This window comes from Macrobrachium nipponense, chromosome 11 (genome assembly GCF_015104395.2).
Source record: "Macrobrachium nipponense isolate FS-2020 chromosome 11, ASM1510439v2, whole genome shotgun sequence".
NCBI classification, from domain to species: domain Eukaryota; kingdom Metazoa; phylum Arthropoda; class Malacostraca; order Decapoda; family Palaemonidae; genus Macrobrachium; species Macrobrachium nipponense.
Window position 1 is genome coordinate 27099217 of NC_061087.1, and position 18999 is coordinate 27118215.

The 18999-nt window shown below is 36.2% G+C and overlaps 1 protein-coding gene across 4 annotated transcripts in view; it reads right to left on the bottom strand.

The window, feature by feature from the left end:
- Positions 1–18999, bottom strand: part of LOC135199877 (leucine-rich repeat-containing G-protein coupled receptor 5-like) — a 664061-nt gene that overhangs the window by 57064 nt on the left and 587998 nt on the right. For all 4 annotated transcript variants that reach the window (XM_064228278.1, XM_064228035.1, XM_064228110.1 and 1 more), the window contains one exon: positions 13204–14395. In XM_064228278.1, the coding sequence (XP_064084348.1) occupies positions 13204–13946 (743 nt within the window). In that variant the 5' untranslated portion in view covers positions 13947–14395. The remainder of the gene's footprint in view (positions 1–13203; positions 14396–18999) is intronic.

Below are 18999 nucleotides of genomic sequence, written 5' to 3' on the forward strand. Positions count from 1 at the left end.
ATAATTGAAAGTTATTGACTCTAATCGTTTGACATTTATGCAATACCTTACTTGAAAAGAACTTTGGACTGTCTTATATGAACTTTTATTCATATATTTATCATAATTCAGGCACGCATGAACTAACTACTATTACTCTAGAAATTGATTCATAAAAAAATGCATCTCCTTCGATATACATTAAACAAGAACTATCTATACTTCTTACAAAGCAGCAATGGATTAACTGATACATAACAAAATAGATCTCCCTAGATAAAGAATAAACCAAAAATAACAATACTTTTGAAAAAGCAGAAATGACTAACTGATCCAAAACAAAATAGATCTCCCTAGAAATAGACTAAACCAAAAATAACAATGCCTTTTAAAAAGCAGAAATGGACTAACTTCCATAAACAAATATAGATCTCCATATATAAAGACTAAACCCGAAATATCTATACTTTTTAAAAAGCAGCATTGAATAAACTTCCCCACACTTGGCACTTAGCAGAGGCACCTTAACTTGGGCTCCGTTAAAATGCAGTTAGCAATACTTAGGGGCCGTTTCAGCAGTCTCTTAAAAGCAATTAGAATTAGGCTATCGGGTGCAAACTTCTTAACAAGGATTACGGCCAAAGGCTTAATGCACAGAGGTTCTTTTCTTTGATAATTTCAGCTTTCTTTTGAGAACCTTATTTTTGATGCTTAAGGATCATAATTTATGTCATAAGAATTTATTACCTTTTGGCCCATCTATAGCTGTAATTTTGTTAGTATGTATGTATATATGAATATATGTATGTATGTATGTATATATATATATATATATATATATATATATGATATATATAGTATGATTATACGTATATACGTATATATATACATACTATATATATATATATATATATATATATATAGATATATATATAGATAGACATACCATTTATACACACACACACACACACACACCACACACACACATACTATATATATATATATATATATATATTTATATGATACGTTCCTATGACCAGCATCATTACTGAACCCGTATGAACTACAATTAAGAAAAAACAGTGAAGCAAATTTGAGAGAGAGAGAGAGAGAGAGAGAGAGAGAGAGAGAGAGAGAGAGAGAGAGAGAGAGAAGAGAGAGCGTACTCTACGCATGATGGTGCGGTACATATATCTCCACGTTGTCAATTAATCGTCCTGGTCAACACAGCCAGTGATATACGAGACCAGAAGTCTTACTGTGAGGTTAATTCCGAATAGGTGTTTTAGATCTTGTAATTTATATATATATATATATATATATATATATATATATAGATATATATATAATATATATATAAATGTTATTCTTAATAATAATAATAATAATAATAATAATAATGATATTAATAATGATGAATTTTAGTGAACAATGGTATACAGATGCCGGTTAATTTCAAAACGAAAAAATTTCAACAGGCTGTCTCTCTCTCTCTCTCTCTCTCTCTCTCTCTCTCTCTCTCTCTCTCTCTCTCTCTCTCTCCGCTTTTCAAGGGGAGTTAGAAGTTATTTGAAGTAACTTTTACCGTCAGGAATCCCCCCTCCCCCTTTTGAGAAAGCCTGGTGTTCCACCCGAACTCGTAAATACACTTCCAGTAACGACGGGAAGTTATTGCCCCTAATAATTTTCTGACGGAACAAGATGTTTCTAGGAAGAGTTCCACTATACTTTGAAGGGGGAAGGTTACCCTCCATGCGACATATATTTCTCTCTCTCTCTCTCTCTCTCTCTCTCTCTCTCTCTCTCTCTCCTCTCTCTCTCTCTCTCTCAATGCTTTTCGAGTTCCTGAGAATGAAGTCCTGGGAGAGGAATCTACTTGTGACGAGTTATTTAGTTTCAATATTTGTGTAAACAATGACTCGTGTTACGATTTGGTATTTGATTTGATTATGGTCTTTAAATTTCATATTATTTTCTTATAGTCTTTTTATATCTTTTGGAAAGCTTATTTATAAGGGCTGTTAGTATGATAGCACACGCACTCAGGCAAAAAAAGTGGTATATAATATTAGTTTATTATATATATATATATATTATTTATAATATATATGTATGATCAGATATATATATAATATATTATATTATTATAGATATATATAGATATATTATACTATAAAATCAATTTTACGTAGATACCTGGACCTGATAAAGTAAGATTAGAAAGCATTTATCGGTGGCACCTTTTTCTTGAACAAGTATAATTCAAAATCATTATGTTTTTCCCTGCACCTAAAAATGAAATGGAACCTCTTAATTATTCCAACATAACAGTAACTTTGCATATATAATTCTCGATTCTCGAGACATCAGCCATAATAACTCTACTGTTACCATCTGTTGTGCATCTAATTTATAACGGAATTTTTATAGTACGGTGCCTTCACAACGCTCTCTTATATTACCGTTTTTTGTTATATCTTATGCAGTGACATTAAAACTCTTATAAGTCAACTGTTCCACTCTTGAATATAATTCAACGAAACGCTTTCCTTTTTTTAACCTTTTCCGTTGAGACTTTTTGTGTTTTTTACCTTCTAGTCAAATATGCATTTTTGATGAACACCCATAAAAAAACTTTGGAATTTCCGAGGTATTTAAAGTTGTTAAAAATTAAAAAAGTTAAATTTCCTTTTTGTTACTTTCTTTTTTCGTTTTATAGACTTTTATGGATGAAATCGGTGATGGAGAGAGAGAGAGAGAGAGAGAGAGAGAGAGAGAGAGAGAGAGAGAGAGAGACTTCATAACAGAAAAAGACCTTGTGGATATAATATGATTAAAATAACTGGAGAGAGAGAGAGAGAGAGAGAGAGAGAGAGAGAGAGAGAGAGAGAGAGAGAGAGAGAGAGCCCTCGGGAGTTATAACATGACTAAAATAATGGCTGGAATTTGCTCCCGGCCAGTTAAAAGTATTCACGACAAAGCCTCAGCATTTACCTCCCCCACCCCCACTCTCCCCCCCCCCACCCCCCCCCCCCCCCCCCCCCCCCGCCCCCCCCCCTCTAACCCGTACCCCTGAGTTTACTGCCTCTCACAGCGACAACAAAAGACCCCCAAAACAACAACAACAACAACAACAAAGCATGAATACCGAGGCCAGGAAAGCGACGCCCATCAGCAGCAAATAAATTATCCTTTTCCTAAACAAGGAAAAAGATTTAAAAACCCAAATTCGGAATCTTTTTTCGCGCTTTGGAAATATTCTTTTTTTCTCCCGGCGCGAAGATTCAGAACACATACCAATTAATACTTTTGGATTTTTAACTTTTTCATTTACTTTCCTATCAACTTCCTTTATCGGAAATTTAAATTAGACTTGCGTCTCATTGCCACGGATGCGCCCAGGGTATCGGGATAAGGGTAGCCACCCCCGTCCCCCCAAAAGTCCTCATGCCACGAAACGGACGCATATCTCAGCGTGCCCAAAGAAGCATCCTTGTTTGAGGTCAGGTCGGGCACGATGCCTCCCGCGTTCTGATTAAACTGTTCAAAAGGGTTGACTTCGTTATGCTTATGGAAAACTAATAATTAATAAGTAAATAAATAAATAATAATAACTAATAATAAATAATAATGAATAAAAATAAATAATAATAATAATAATAATAATTAAGAATTATTATTATTATTAGTTATGTTTTTATTTAATTGATTATTAATTAATTAATTATTATTATATTAGTTACTTAATTAACTTTGGAATCTTGAATATCAAGCCAATTGTACACCAGTGTTTCATCTTTAAAAAAAATTAATAGTTCATTAATATTTGAAAACAAAAAAATTAAATAAACAAAAAACTAAATGGAAAAACTGGGTCTTCAAAGTTCGAAAAGATGCTTTCATATAACCAAACAGCAATTTCTAAAACTAAACCAAAAAATATATTCCAAAATAAAAAATTCAAAAACTGCAAAATTGGTCAAATTTTTTCGTAAAAGAAAATATAGGTTTAAACAAAAATTTAGTATTTTTCAGTTCCACCAAACAGGAAAAGTTTTCCCAAAATTCCCAAAAATTCCTTCGGTAGTTATGCTAATTGGAATATGAATTAAATTACAAATAACCATCAAATAAATAAATCATAAAGCGTTTACCAGTCTCGAGTCTAGAAAAAATAAAATTAAATTAAATCAAAATAAAAGCTTTACCAGTCTCGAGTCTAGAAAAATAAAAATGAAAAAAATGAGTCAAGAAAGAACTTTCAGGCGAAAACAACCGAGGATATAAACTGTTCACTTCCTCCTCTTAGTCCTCCTTCCTTCTCTCTCTCTCTCGTCTCGTCTCCTCTCCTCTCCTCTCTGCTTTATTCTGACTGCCATGTTTGCCATCAAAGTTGATTTTCTGTATCTTAAAAACGTTTCCCTTTAAAAGAACGTCCCGAGGGTGAAAGGGAAGGTGCTGAACGAGTCTCTCATTCTCCAACACTGTCATCCAAACCCCCCCCTTCCCTTACCCCTTCCTTCCCCTCCCCATCCACCATTCCACCCCCAACGTCTAGTAAGAATGCCCCTTAACCCAACCCCCCTTTCCCCCGCCCCTCCTCCCCCCTATCCTCACCCCCACCAATCCCCCAAACACCAAACTAGTTTTACTTCAAAGTTTGTTTTGTCTGAGTGTGAAGGGAGACGGACGCGGAAGAAGGACATTGTATCACTAGAAAGAACAAGGAGGGTCGTAGTTTCTTTCTTTCTTTTTTTTTATTCAATTGCAAAGACGAGAAAAAAAGTTGAGTTTATCGCGACAATTCGTTACGGAGATTGGGACTCACAGAGAGAGAGAGAGAGAGAGAGAGAATTCAGTTTTTCTGGTGGCGATACATCTTTTGAAATGAGAGAGAAGAGAGAGAGTCGAGAGAGGATTATTATATATATTTTTATTTACGATCCTCTGAAAAGAAAGAGAGAGAGAGGAGAGTAGAAGAAAGAGAGAGAGAGAGAGAGAGAGAGAAAAGGATTATATATTGTTTTTTAAAGTGATACATCTTTTGAAAACGAGAGAGAGAGAGAAGAGAGAAGGGAGAGAGACAAGGGAGATATTTCTTTATGGTGATACATCCTTTGAAAACGAAGAGAGATCAGAGAGAAGAGAGGTAGGAGAGAGAGAGGATTGGGTTTTTTTATGGTGATACATCTTTTGAAATTTATTTGCGTTCGTACCACACAGTCGGTTCGGTTCCTTTTTTGACGAATTCAATTCTCTGCGGCGCGCGCATGCGCGCTGGAGAACTCAGGGTGACTCAGAGCTGCCCTTGTGCAAAAGTAGTCTCTATTGATATACGTAATCATATTTTAAGTTTAATTGTAATTTTATTTTCCTTGTATGGCTTTCTTTTAAAATTGTTTTCAAAGTCCATTATTCAACTGGTTTATAATGTATGCATTGTATATAACATGTTATAATATTTATATATATATTATATATATATATATATATAAATATATATAATTAATAATATATGCCTTTCCCATTCATATCTGTTAAATTTAACTATAATTATAGCTTACAAAGCTACATGAGTTTATACTATATCAGCTTATCAAACCTTGCTCTGATTCAATTTTCTTCGTATCGAAAAATAAACATTCTCATCTAAAGATTTACAATCGTCTACAAGAGAATAAATTAACACTAAATCAACAATGAATATTTTCATGTTAATCCCGGTTAAAACCTAATACCCATTTCAAATTATATAATTTTGAGCGATTTTCACTCGTGTGCATGTTATCGAAATCAATATTGGCAAAGCTTCGCACTTAATGAAATCAGTATTATTCATTTGGATAAAATAAAAGGAATTTTCTCAAACTCGTAACATTAAGCAGGCCAAAGATTTTCAAATTAATATCAGAAGTACCTTAAAAAAATGGCCGAAAAGGTTGTTGCTTCAGATGAAGATGTTATTTGATGCTCAGAATGTCTAGCATCAGTAACGAATGTATAGATTGAATAATGAAAAGTTATTTCAGTATTTCTCATATCAGCCATTAGAAAATATGTTTTACGTGATTAACCTTTACAAGGAATGGCAAAAGAAAGCATAAAAGTATGTGGTAAACAAATAACCGAATTTATTCGGTTCCTTCTTGCGGTCCCCTTAAAAAAAAAATAAAATAAAATAAAAAATAAAAAAAAATAAAAGAAAATTACTCTTCCTTTCAACCTTCAAAACAACAGGAAATTACGCAAACCCCAATTCTCCTTCAATACCTTTACCTATCCCTAAACGCGACCTACATAAAAAGAAAAAAGAATTGTAATCATATTCTTCATCCCAGTACATCTATGCCCCACCTCAGATTTTACGGAATGACGTCACGCGCGTCGTCCTTCGTGAATTCTTGAAACTGACGATGATGTCTGGGATTGCTGAACGACGGTCCTTCTCCGACCAGTTTTAAACAGGTCACTAGATGCTGGTCCGGATTCTTAACCCTATTAATAGCGACTAGGTGTTCGTCGGCTTAATTGAAAGGTGGATGACAATAAAACAGGAGCGACCGTCATTGATACGTTCAAATGAAGAGAGAGGAGGAGGAGAGAGACGAGATGAGATGTGACGAGAGGAGAGAAGAAGAGAGGAGAGATGAAACCGTCCCTAAATTGATTGATATAAGCATTTTTTTAACGTTGGGGTGGTAGCAGTCTATTACAGAGTTTTAACTAGACATTTCATTCCTGGAGGAGAGGAGAGAGAGAGAGAGAGAGAGGACGGAGAGAGAGAGAGAAGAGGAGGAGAATTCTACTTAATATAAGTTATTTTCATATTTCATGTTAAGGCCTGTATTTATTGTTTAAGGGACATTTTTGTTGGAGGAGAGAGAGAGAGAGATTCGAGAGAGAGAGAGGAGAGAGATCAGAGAGAGGAGAGAGAGAGATATTGCAACGGAACTTATCAATTAAAATATAAAAAATAACTGAAGGTTCGGGGCTAGTAACAAATGATTCATGAATTAAACAGCAACCTTCTTTTCTTGACGAAGAGCAGAGAGAGAGAAGAGAAGAAGAGAGGAGAGAGACGAGAGAACGAGAGAGAGAGAGAGAGAGAGAATATCTAAGGATGTAAAATTCTCAAAAGGTTTATTTTGACAGCAACAGAGTTGATATCCTTGACCTCAGATCTTCAAGAAACTTGAAATGTCTTAAGACCAAAAGGAAACCTGAGCGTTTGCCTTTTCAAGTACTAAAGGCAAAGGATGGCGGCTTGATAAGAAGCTGCTACGAGAAAGGTGACAGTAAGAGAGTGAGATGAGAGAGAGGAGACCCTTCACCTTACAGACCTTACATTCTTGTTCTTGGGTTGCCCCAATGGGTCCCTCAGTGTGAGGCACCTCTAATGTCTACCAGAGAGGTTTTGGCTAGTAACTCTTCCGGTATACATTTTTGCATCTTCCAAATTCTTGGATGGTCTGTGGGATGCAGTTTAGATATTTGTCGAGCTTATTTTCTTAAACCATCATCTACCGATCAACTCCTGAGATATTTACCTCAGTATGAGCTGGCAACGCAGTTGAATAGACGCTGCATTATCGATGCTGCGGTGCGTTAGTGGAATTAATGTTCCTGTGTGCTTTTCCTTATTTTTTCCTGGTATAGTTTTTGGGCAACTATTAATCTACCTCCTTGCTTGCTCTTTCTCATATGTTTTTAGTTCCATTGACATTTTCTGCTGATTCCTTCTATCTGTTTTCCATGGCCTGAATTATCATGTTAGCGTTCTCTTTGCTCCTTTCTAGACTATATAATCTTTTTTTAAGAATTGTAGTCTTTCCCGTAAGTCTAGGTCCTTAACTTTGTTATTCTATTCTAGCTGTAAAGGACCCTTTGTACCCATCTCTATTGTGCAATCTATCCATTTTGATAGATGTCGGGTACCATATCATATTAGACAATTATTCAAGGTGGACTTACGAGAACATATGTTTTTATAAAGCATCAATCATGTGTTCAGCTTTTTTTTTTTTTTTTTCCTTGTTTCTTTTTGAAGGTTTTTGATCCAGGGAGGGGGGGAGAGGTAACGTAACAAACATTCCCATTTTTGCTTTAACATTTTTGTCCATAACAGAGGTTACATATTTTGAAATCATTGCCTAGAACATGTTCCTATTCAAGCAATCAACACCCAAGGTCTTTAACTTTACAAACTGCTTTCCTTATTTGGTGATTGGGTCTTCATTATTAGGGTTCCCTTATATGCATATAGCTTTTCTTTCCTCGGTGTCTCCCGATAATTTATTGATTCAAATTAAATTTTCAGATCGACGAAGACTGACTGAGAGGAAACACCCCCAGATTTGGAGACGAGATTCCAGAGATTGAGGAGAGAGGAGAGGAGAGATGAGAGAGAGACAATTAGGTGTAGAAGAAAAGGCGAAAGTTAGAGAAAGAGATCACTGGACCGAAAATGTTACTTTCTTTATTCCCCTGTGGTAATCATTACAGCCAATAATGTGATACACTTATGAACCTTTAGTCTTCTTATTATTATATTATTATTATAATTATGACTTTATTATTATTATTATTATTATTATTATTATTATTATTATTATTATTATTATTATTACCAAATTACCAGAACTGCTGGTAATTTGGGATTACTACCACCAGTAATGATTCTAAAAAAAATTGTAAACTTATTCCGATCAATTCTATATTAACATTTTGGAATGAATTCTCTGCTAAATTCTAAGCAAAGAAATTTTTCATAAAATTGCATAAACAAAAAACTTCATCAAAGAAACAGTTATCAAAATATAACTCCTAAAAACCAACTGCGAAAGATGAAGGAGTCGCAACTATTTCTAGAGCTTAACCACAAAGGTAGTTATGGTCGAACCTAAGCCATAAAGACCAACTATTTACAGAAGTTTAACCATAAAGACAATTAGGTCCGAAACTGACCCATCAAGAAAATTATGTCCAAAGTTGGACCTCAGGCAGAGAGACAAACATTCGCCAAACATGGATGCTGGGAGGACGTTCCTGCGACTAAGTTCAATATTCTTTAAATAATACTTATAATCCAGCATCATTTAAACCATAAACGTAAATGAACATTCTGGAAATCATACAAGTAATTCAGCATTCTTTAAACCAATCATGTCATTCAGAATTCTTTAAAGCACACACATAATAAAATATTCTTTAAATCATTCACGACATTAATATTCTTTAAATCATACATGTAATTCAGCATTCTTTAAATCATGCATGTAAATAAATATTCTTTAAATCATACATGTAAATAAATATTCTTTAAATCATACATGTCGTTCAGCATTCTTTAAAGCACACACGTAATAAAATATTCTTTAAATCATACATGTCATTGAACATTCTTTAAATCATACATGTAATTAAGCATTCTTTAAATCATACACGGCATTAAACATTATTTAAATCATACATGTAATTCAGCATTCTTCAAAGCACACACGTAACTAAATATTCTTTAAATCATACATGTCATTCAACATTCTTTAAATCATACATGTAATTCAGCATTCTTTAAATCATACATGTAATTCAGCATTCTTTAAATCATACACGTAATAAAATATTCCTTAAATCATACATGTAATTCAACATTCTTTAAAGCACACACGTAATAAAATATTCTTTAAATCATACATGTCATTCAACATTCTTTAAATCATACATGTAATTAAACATTCTTTAGAACATACATGTAATTGAATATTTTTGAAATCATACATGTCATTCAGCTAAATATATATATAATATATATATATATATATATATATATATATATATATATATATATATATATATATATATAAATTAAACGAAAACCACAAATGCCAAATTCACACATGAATCCATCTCAAGAAAATAATGACGGAAGCAACCCCCAATCCTCCCCCCAAAAAATAAAAAAATAGAGAAATAAAATTTTTAAAAAGGCAAAAGTTCAACCTTCGGAAAAAACATAATCTGCTCTCGACGCCACAGGGGCGAAAATGAATCAGAATAAGAGAATGAATCAGAATAAGAGAATGAATCAGAATAAGAGAATGAATCAGAAGAGAATAAATCAGAAGAAGAGAATGAATCAGAATAAGAGAATGAATCAGAATAAGAGAATGAGTCAGAATAAGAGAATGAATCAGAATAAGAGAATGAATCATAAGAGAATGAATCAGAAGAAGAGAATGAATCAGAAGAAGAGAATGAATCAGAATAAGAGAATGAATCAGAATAAGAGAAGGGGAAACAAGCAATGCCCTATTTTGAATTCAGCGGACAAATGTACTCCGGAGGATCACATGTAAAGGAGTCGAAAGCCCGTCTCTAAGTTATATGGAGTTCCCGTGTAAGGAGGGCGAGGGGAAGATCACTCTCCCCCCTTCCCTACCAACAACCCCCCTCCCCGCCCCACCACTCTTATTCCACTGATGCTGTTGTTCTCTGCTCTGACTTCAAAGAGCTTTCTCCCTCCCTATTTTATTCTGTTGTTGTTGCTCCTTGTTCTGTCTTCAAAGAGCTTCCCCTTCTTTTATTCAACTGTTGTTTTCTGTTGTTTTCCCTTGTTCTGACTTCAAAGAGCTTTATCCCTCCTTATATTCCATTGTTGTTTTTCCTTGTTTTGTCTTCAAAGAGCTTTCTCCCTCCTTATATTCCATTGTTCTTTTTCTTGTTTGGCTTCAAAGAACTTTCTCCCTCCTCTTATTCCACTGTTGTTTTTCCTTGGTTTCTCTTCAAAGAACTTTCTCCCTCCTCTTTTTCCGTTGTTGTACTTCCTTGCTCTGTCTTCAAAGAGCTCCCTCCCGCACACTCCCTCACCCAACCCCTCCAATTTTCCCCCTCTTCCAAAAGGGGAAAGAGAGGGGGAAAGAGAGGGGGAGAGAGGGGAAACGCCGCTAAATGTCATTTCCACGTAGTACTGCCATCCTTAATTCAAACGCTCCACCCTCTACTTCCTCCACTGTGTAAGTATCTGTATGAATTATGCGACTGTCTTTTTTTATTTAAACATCATAATGGAATAAGTTTGCCACTTCGTGTGTTTTCTCCTCTAACTTTGTACGTATGTATGATTTAACGATTGTTTTTTCCCTTAACATTGTAGGTGTTTGCGAAACTTCATCAGTTTGGAACACTTCTCCGTTATTAATGTATTTGTGTCTGTGAATTTACGTATTATTTGTCAAGTTGCCAAATTCAGGGAAATTTTGTCATTTTAACAATTCCCAGATTTATGGTCTTACGTTTGCGTATGTATCGCGCATGAATGGAAGTAAGTAATTTCGTTTCCTAGTTCTGAAGACGAGAATTATTTTTACCAAAATTTGGTGTGAGAATTGATTTTAAATAAGGGTTAAACAAGCAGGTACCATTAAAATGTACATAACTGGGAAGGAAAGCGAGGAATTAAAAAGAATTTAATACAATTATTTCCGCCCAGATATTATTATTATTATTTTTTGCAGTTTTTGCAACCCCATTTTGAAAGAAGGTTGTAGACGGTATAATTGGAAGTTAATGAACCTTCAAATTCTTCTCATATATGCCTTCACATCTGGAATTTTCATTTTCATGCTATGGCTACCTACCGGTCAACAGTGCGACCGATTTCGTGACGGCAGGTTGCCAGTCACGGTAACAAAAAAATGGACTTGAAAAATCTAAAATTACAAATATTAGATATATCAAAGTTTACCATCTAAACAAGCTGCTGAATGTATCCTCTCTCTCTCTCTCTCTCTCTCTCTCTCTCTCTCTCTCTCTCTCTCTATCTCTATATATATATATATATATATATATGGTATTTATATATATATATTATATATATATATATATATATATATATATGAGGTGTAGGTATATACATATGTATATTAAAGATAATCTAAAATACACAACACACACACACAACACACACACCACACCCACCCACCACACACACACATATATATATATATATATATATATATATAAGATATATATATATATATATATACATACACACACACACACACACACACACAACACACGCTTGGAAACTGTAAACGGTCGCTCCCTAAAGAGAAACACCTGCCATTAAAATTAAACCTAAACAGAATCTGCATAACGCTGCTTGCAGGAAATGAAACACCGAAAGGAGCAAGTTAAAACGGAGAGCAAAAGCACGATTAAATTCCAGAATTACCCAGGGAAGGTAAACAGCAGCTAAACAAAAGCTAAGGTAAACAGCAGCTAAACAAAAGCTATGCAATTGGGTAGAAGGGAAGGGTGCGAAGAGCGGGTAATTGGATATGCGAGTAACGCTTCGTTTCAAATTGAGAAAGACGGCTTTGTATGAAGAGAGAGAGAGAGAGAGAGAGAGAGAGAGAGAGAGAGAGAGAGAGAATGTTACACGTGTGTTCTATTTGAGCCATCAAGTAAGAAGTATTTTGAGCATACAATTGTAAAAGGAAAGTGCATTGCAGAGAGAGAGAGAGAGAGAGAGGAGAGAGAGAGAGAGAGAGAGAGAGAGAGAGAGAGAGTGTTCACGTGGGTTCTATTTGAGCTATGAAGTGCGAATTATTTTAAGCACAGAACCGTAAAAGGAAAATGTATTGTATAGAGAGAGAGAGAGAGAGAGAGAGAGAGAGAGAGAGAGAGAGAGAGAGAGAGAGACGTGGGTTCTAATTTAGCTATAAACTCCGAAGTATTTTAGATCAGAGTCCTACTTTTGCAAATTTATTGCAGAATCAAAAACCCATTTTGAGGGCAATTCGAAGCGGCCATTAAAACCATACTGCTTTGTGGCCTCATAAAAGTTGATGAGCAATTGATGAAACAGGAATAAAAGTCATCACTTGATTGACATCACGTTTGAAATGATACGCAGAGTGAATAAACACTTGAAAAGATTGTTTAAACTGACAAGTGATGCTGGACAAAGCTAGATAATTATAGGTGGGAATCGGGCAAAATTAGAGTATTATAGAAATTGTAGACAAATATGAACTTGGTAATAATTCTTAAGAATTCACAGAATAAAACCTATCCAACTGAAATTATGAATGTGCATACTTACAGGGAAACAAACAAGATGAATCACAATTAATGTGTTTACAGATTAATGTTTACAGGTTAATTGACGTAATTAATTAAAAAACGATTCAGGCTTAAAGGAAAATAACTCTTTGTACTTACAGACTGGTCACGTGATCGCCCTCGATATCGTCCCGTTCCTGCAGAGAAGGGACACTGGAAAATCCCGCCCCTACGCAGGATATTCTGATGCCCTCCTCGACGTTACTGTAGTCGCCCTTGCCGTCGTGGGCGGCCGGGGGCGTGCAGACGCAAGGCTTCGGACAGGCCGCAGATAGAGGGAGGACGGAGAATGCCAAGAGGACGACTAGAGCGACGGACTGCAGAGGAGGAGAGGTTATCAAACTCCTGCCTCCGTTGCCGCTCTTCCCCGTCGGAATTATTATTGGCTGTTTGGGTCTGACGCGGCTGCTAGGCGGCTTCGTCGGTTCCGAGAGAGGCGCCGTCGCGTTCCGAGTCCCCTCTGGAATGGACGCTGACCCTCGGTCGCCCCTCGTCTGGGCATGGGGGCACGATTCGACACAGGCCCCAACTTCGCTTGGCACGTCGCGAGTCGCGTCTCCTCGCGACAACGTCGGGACCTCGCAGGCGTTTCTGTCGCTTGGAGTCACTTTGCGTCTCTTCCTCGTGTGAGTTATCGTATCTACTAAGTGATCTCTTCGAGGGCACCTGGGCTGCCATTCCGTGCATCTGTCAGTCACACACTTAGAATACGTTTCACTTCGACATAACGAGTCAGTCTGGCCGTCAGGCCAATCGTTGGCACAGCATCTTCTGCGATTTCTAAGAGAAGAAGATTCGCTACCTGGGATCCCTCCCGGTAAAGCATCTACCACACCCCACATTATTGTATTTCGACAAAACAACAATAAACTCAATAAAGAAACAAATAAAACACCACAGCTTCTACTCTAGGATAACTAGAAAAGTACTGAAATGACCACCGTTTTCAAACACGATGCACACACGCGCGCACAAGCAGTTCTCGTTACAAAAATGTCTCCCCCAGATCAGTCTCAGGACGAGAGGAACTCCTCCTGCTGTCCTCGGAGGGAGCGTATTTCAGGATGGGGCAGGGACCAGCAAGGGCCAGGCTTGGGAAGCATTATGGAACTGTTCTCAACAGCTCGACTGCCCGCGAAGGAAGATCTATTCCCCATCTTCACCTGACGCGACCAGATTCCGATAGATGGCGGGGGTGGTGTTCCTGATCCGTTCAAATAAAAGACATTACAAGTCGCTTTGATCCTTAATTAGACTGGGCTTGTTTCCGCCTCCTTGGTCGATACAGGCTCTGTAGAAGAGAGGAAATAAGCTTGTTGAGTTTTCGTACAGTAACGAGATATGTACTTAAAAAAAAAATTAAATTACAAACATACATCACTTACAATTTTTCTTTCAGGTTCTTAGTATACCCTCGCTCATCAAAACGATTGGAGGAACTTTCTCATTAACTTCTGTGAAAGACTTTTAGCTTCAAAGGTAAATTTTGCAATAGCAGACTTAATGCAGACTTCATTAAAAGGAGTTTGTAATGATCAAGGCCTTTTTTTTATCCGAGTTTCTTAAAAATCCTTCCGATGAAAAAAAAAACGAAAAAAAAAAAAAATTATCCAGAATTGAGCATACTCATGAGAGCGGAAAGACGGGGCCTTCATCCCTTTGATCAAAGGGCGGGGCGGGGGCGGGAGGGAGGGGGGGAGTTATATTACTTTGTTTTTTAAAATCTCATTATCTAGGGTTTTATACTTTTTGGGTGGTGGGGGTAGGGTGGGGGTCAGGGGTGCGTGGAGGGTCATGCACACTAGACTAGAACTTCTTGAAAAACTACTTTTTTGAAGAGGTAAAAAACGGCATTTTTCATTACCCTTTATTCAGTATGAAAGTACCTCTGGAATATGATCAGATTTTTTTTTATTTCTTTTATAAATCTGTAAAAGGTATCACTCATTAAGATCGTGACTGGAAAATTTAAAGCCGTTTATAAATGTGATAAAATTAAAGAAATCTCTCTCTCTCTCTCTCTCTCTCTCTCTCTCTCTCTCTCTCTCTCTCTCTCTCTCTCTCAGAGAATACAAAATAAACACTGCCTCTACTACACTTGTATGAAAACTGAAAATGAAAATTAAGCAGATTTACACAAACATTATGACAAATTAAAAATAAGCCAAATGACAATTTGTCATATTTTACCAGTGATATTTAATGCCCAAAGAGGACGATTTTGATTCCGTGTACAAATAAAAAAAAAGAAATAAAATATGTCTCGCGACTTCACTATAATATTCAAATAAGAGGATATATATGTAATTTCTTATGCAAATCTCAATCGTGAAATTCTAATCTCTGAGAAATTTACGGTCCTCAGCTGTGGGGAGATATGTTTATTGTAAAATATTCTAAAAATAAATATTAAAGCTTCCTTTTCTTATCCCACAATCGATGTCTGATAACCATCGATAATCGAAAGTAATCATTCAAAATGAGGTCACAAAAATATATAATCTCAGAAGACTGAAATCAGGGTAGATGGAATTATGAAGAAAATCAGTAAGCCAAAAATTTTCCAGTGCAACGGTATTGAAATTCCACTCCACCGTCGCGAGATAATAATCCTAAAATAATACCAAGTCATAAACGACGACGAGGCAAGAAGAATGATTAACTAAAACAAAAATAACGAATAGAATAGTAAGTATATTTTGCAATCACACAAGAAGATAACAACTTGTGAATAAATATTGGGGACTGAGAATTAACGCCTGCTAAGAATATGTCCTACAATATTAAACATTTTCAACATTATATTTGTAATTCCAACTGAATATCAAGTAGATATTCAACGTGAATATCAAGAAGATATTCAACGTAAGAAGACCAAGGAACTAATACCAAGCATTTAATTGTACTAAGTTTCATTATTATTATTTTTTTTCTTTGACCCTACAACATTAATTACGTATAGCTTGTAACCTGTGTAACTGATTGTTTGAAGAACACAAGAAATATATGAATATTAACAGACTTTTAAAAAATTCTTTCACTGATTGATTGATTGATTTTTTTTGACATATCTAGAAATGCACTGATTAAAACACGAGCCATAATATAAAGAATGTTTAAAATTCCCCAGACATGAAATGTTTGCACTACTAAATTGTATGAACTTCAATTCAACTCTTTGTCTTCTTGTGAAAAAAAAAGGATTAATATTAGTGACGAACATTTTCTCAGACCACATTCGGTTGTAAAACAACCTAAAATGAGTTGTATTATACTGAAGATCCAGTAAATAAATAATAAAGTTATGGGATTTAAAAAAAATGCACCTGACCATAAAAAGTAATTTATTATAAATAATATTTTCAACAATACTCACTTTGTAAAAATAAAATAAACCCGCATGGCATTCACAAGTATTCATAGTCATATCTTGCTAAGAGATACACAAACAAATGATACACTCGCATGCACAAACACACACACGCATACACAAACAAATGATAAACACTCTTACACAAGCAGACACACCAGTACCCGAACAATTCATACACATCCATGCACAAAGAAATCATACACGCATACCAACACATACAAATATAATAGATTTTTTTATAAAAAAAAATGCAAGACTCTTGTGATGTTAAATGTTAACTGACCAGAAATAAAAAAAAAAGTTACCAAACGTATCACAATATCCTAAGAGAGTCTATAGACTCCCATTTTTCTACGACGTGACTCGGAATGACGCCTCTAAAGGGTTTCTCCCCCCTTAGCGCTGAAAGGGAGGGTATGGGTAGGGGGTGTATGGGTATGGGTATGGGTATGGTTAAAGGGATGGGGTAAGAGAGGCCGAGCAATTTCACGCAAAGGAGAACCTGTCAAATCAAAGCAATATATCCCCGTCCCCCCCTTCTTCCTCGTCTATTACACGCCCCCCCCCTCGCCCCCCCCCCCTCTCTCTCTCTCTCTTCGTACTCACAGCACAGTAGTCTTCCAGAGTGAGGCTAGTTCTTTTTGCATGGACCATACTTCCTTATAAAAGTGTATTTCCGTGACCACCAAAACTAAGGCCTCTAGTGGTCACGATATAATAATGCCTTAGGTTGGTTGGCTGGCTTGCTAAGATAAAGCTGGCTTATGCCAGCACACGCCTTCCTTAGGGCGGTATTAATTGCAGTTAGGAATGTGTGTCAATATAAACGCATATACCTCACTTGTTGGCCGAGTCGATAACTTCACTGGAGTCCTGATTTCTCCTCTTGTCTGTCCGCTGGTTCGGTTCCACGAGAGGACGAAATTATTATCAACTAAATAGTTCCCCTTCGGTTAACATTAAATGAAAATATATTAATTCCTACGTAGCGCGAATCGAACATTACTAAAGGATATTTGTAGCTTAATGCATATATACTAGTGTATGAATGTATACGTATATTAATATGAATGTATGTATACATACATACATACGCAAAACCTATCAACACGCCCGGCCCGATCAAGAACCTAAACCCTACCCTACTCGACGCCGTAAATTAGCAAATAAATCTGGGGCATAAATATTCCCTTGCAACAGCAGCGGCGGCGGCGTCGGCGGTGGCGGTGGTGGTGGGGGCGGTCTATCCATTGATATTCGGGAAATAAATCACGGAAGGAAAATATTGGCCTGGTAGGGCCTGACGGGGCGGTTAAAAATATGGAGCCGGAGGGAATCTGCGTAATATTAAGTGTTGACTTGGCGTTGGGGGAAGACTGGAAGAGATGGACAGAGGGAGGGGTTAAATAATTAGAAAATATAGAAAGGATGCAGAAAAAGAATACGAGCAAAGGATGGAGGGGAGGGCTAAATAATTAGAAAAACAGAGAGGATGAAGGTGAAGGATGGAGGAGGAGTTGGATAATTAGAAAAATATAAAGGATGCAGAAAAAGAATACGAGCTAAGGTTGGAGGGGAGGGTTAAAAAATTAGAAAAACCGAAAGGATAAAGGCGAAGGATGGAGGAGGGGTTGGAAAATTAGAAAAATAGAAAGGATGAAGAAAAAGAATACGAGCAAAGGATGGAGGGGAGGGTTAAATAATTAGAAGAGAAGGACTAGGATGAAGAAAGACAAATAGGAAAGAAGAAGGGTAATTCAAGAAATACGAGAAGGAAGGAAATGGATGAAATGCGAAGGAAAAGAGGATGACGGAAATAAAATTGTCTATATAAAAAAGAAGAATATGAAGAGGAAATGATTATGTACAACAAAATCAAGGAAAACAGACAATTAAAAGGAGAGATGCCAAAATAGTGAAAGAGAAAAAGAAAGGCAAGAAAATAGGGACAATAAATAAATAAAAACTGAGAGACAGAAAGATAATCAAAAAAAGGAAGTCAAAAAGTGAAAAAGAAAGAAAGAAAAAACAAAGGCAATAAACAGGAAAACATAAAAAAAAACGGAAAGACAAAAAAAAAATTTCAGAGGAAGGAATAACAAAATAATGAAGAGAAGAAGAAGAAAAAAAGTAAGAGTACACAAACAAAACAACCAATCGAGAAGAAAACACACCAAAAAGAAAACACGAAACCTTCGTCCTCATCCGCAAAAGAAATAAAAAAGAAAAAGCACAACCAACTGGTCCCAAGCTTTCCTCTTTCTCTAAATGCTTGCTCATGTCTTAATCATATCTCGTACGTCAGGAAGTAAATTGCCTTCGAGCGGATGGAAGGAGAAGGAAGAGAGGAGGGAGGAGAAGAGAGAGAGCCCAGAGAGAGAGAGAGAGCGAGAGAGAGAGAGAGAGAGAGAGAGAGAGAAGAGAGAGGAGGTGGGGGGGCGGATTGGGTCTTACTAAGGAAAATAAGAAAAATCTTAAATTAGACAAAATTATTAGAGGATTAAACAGAGAGAGAGAGAGAG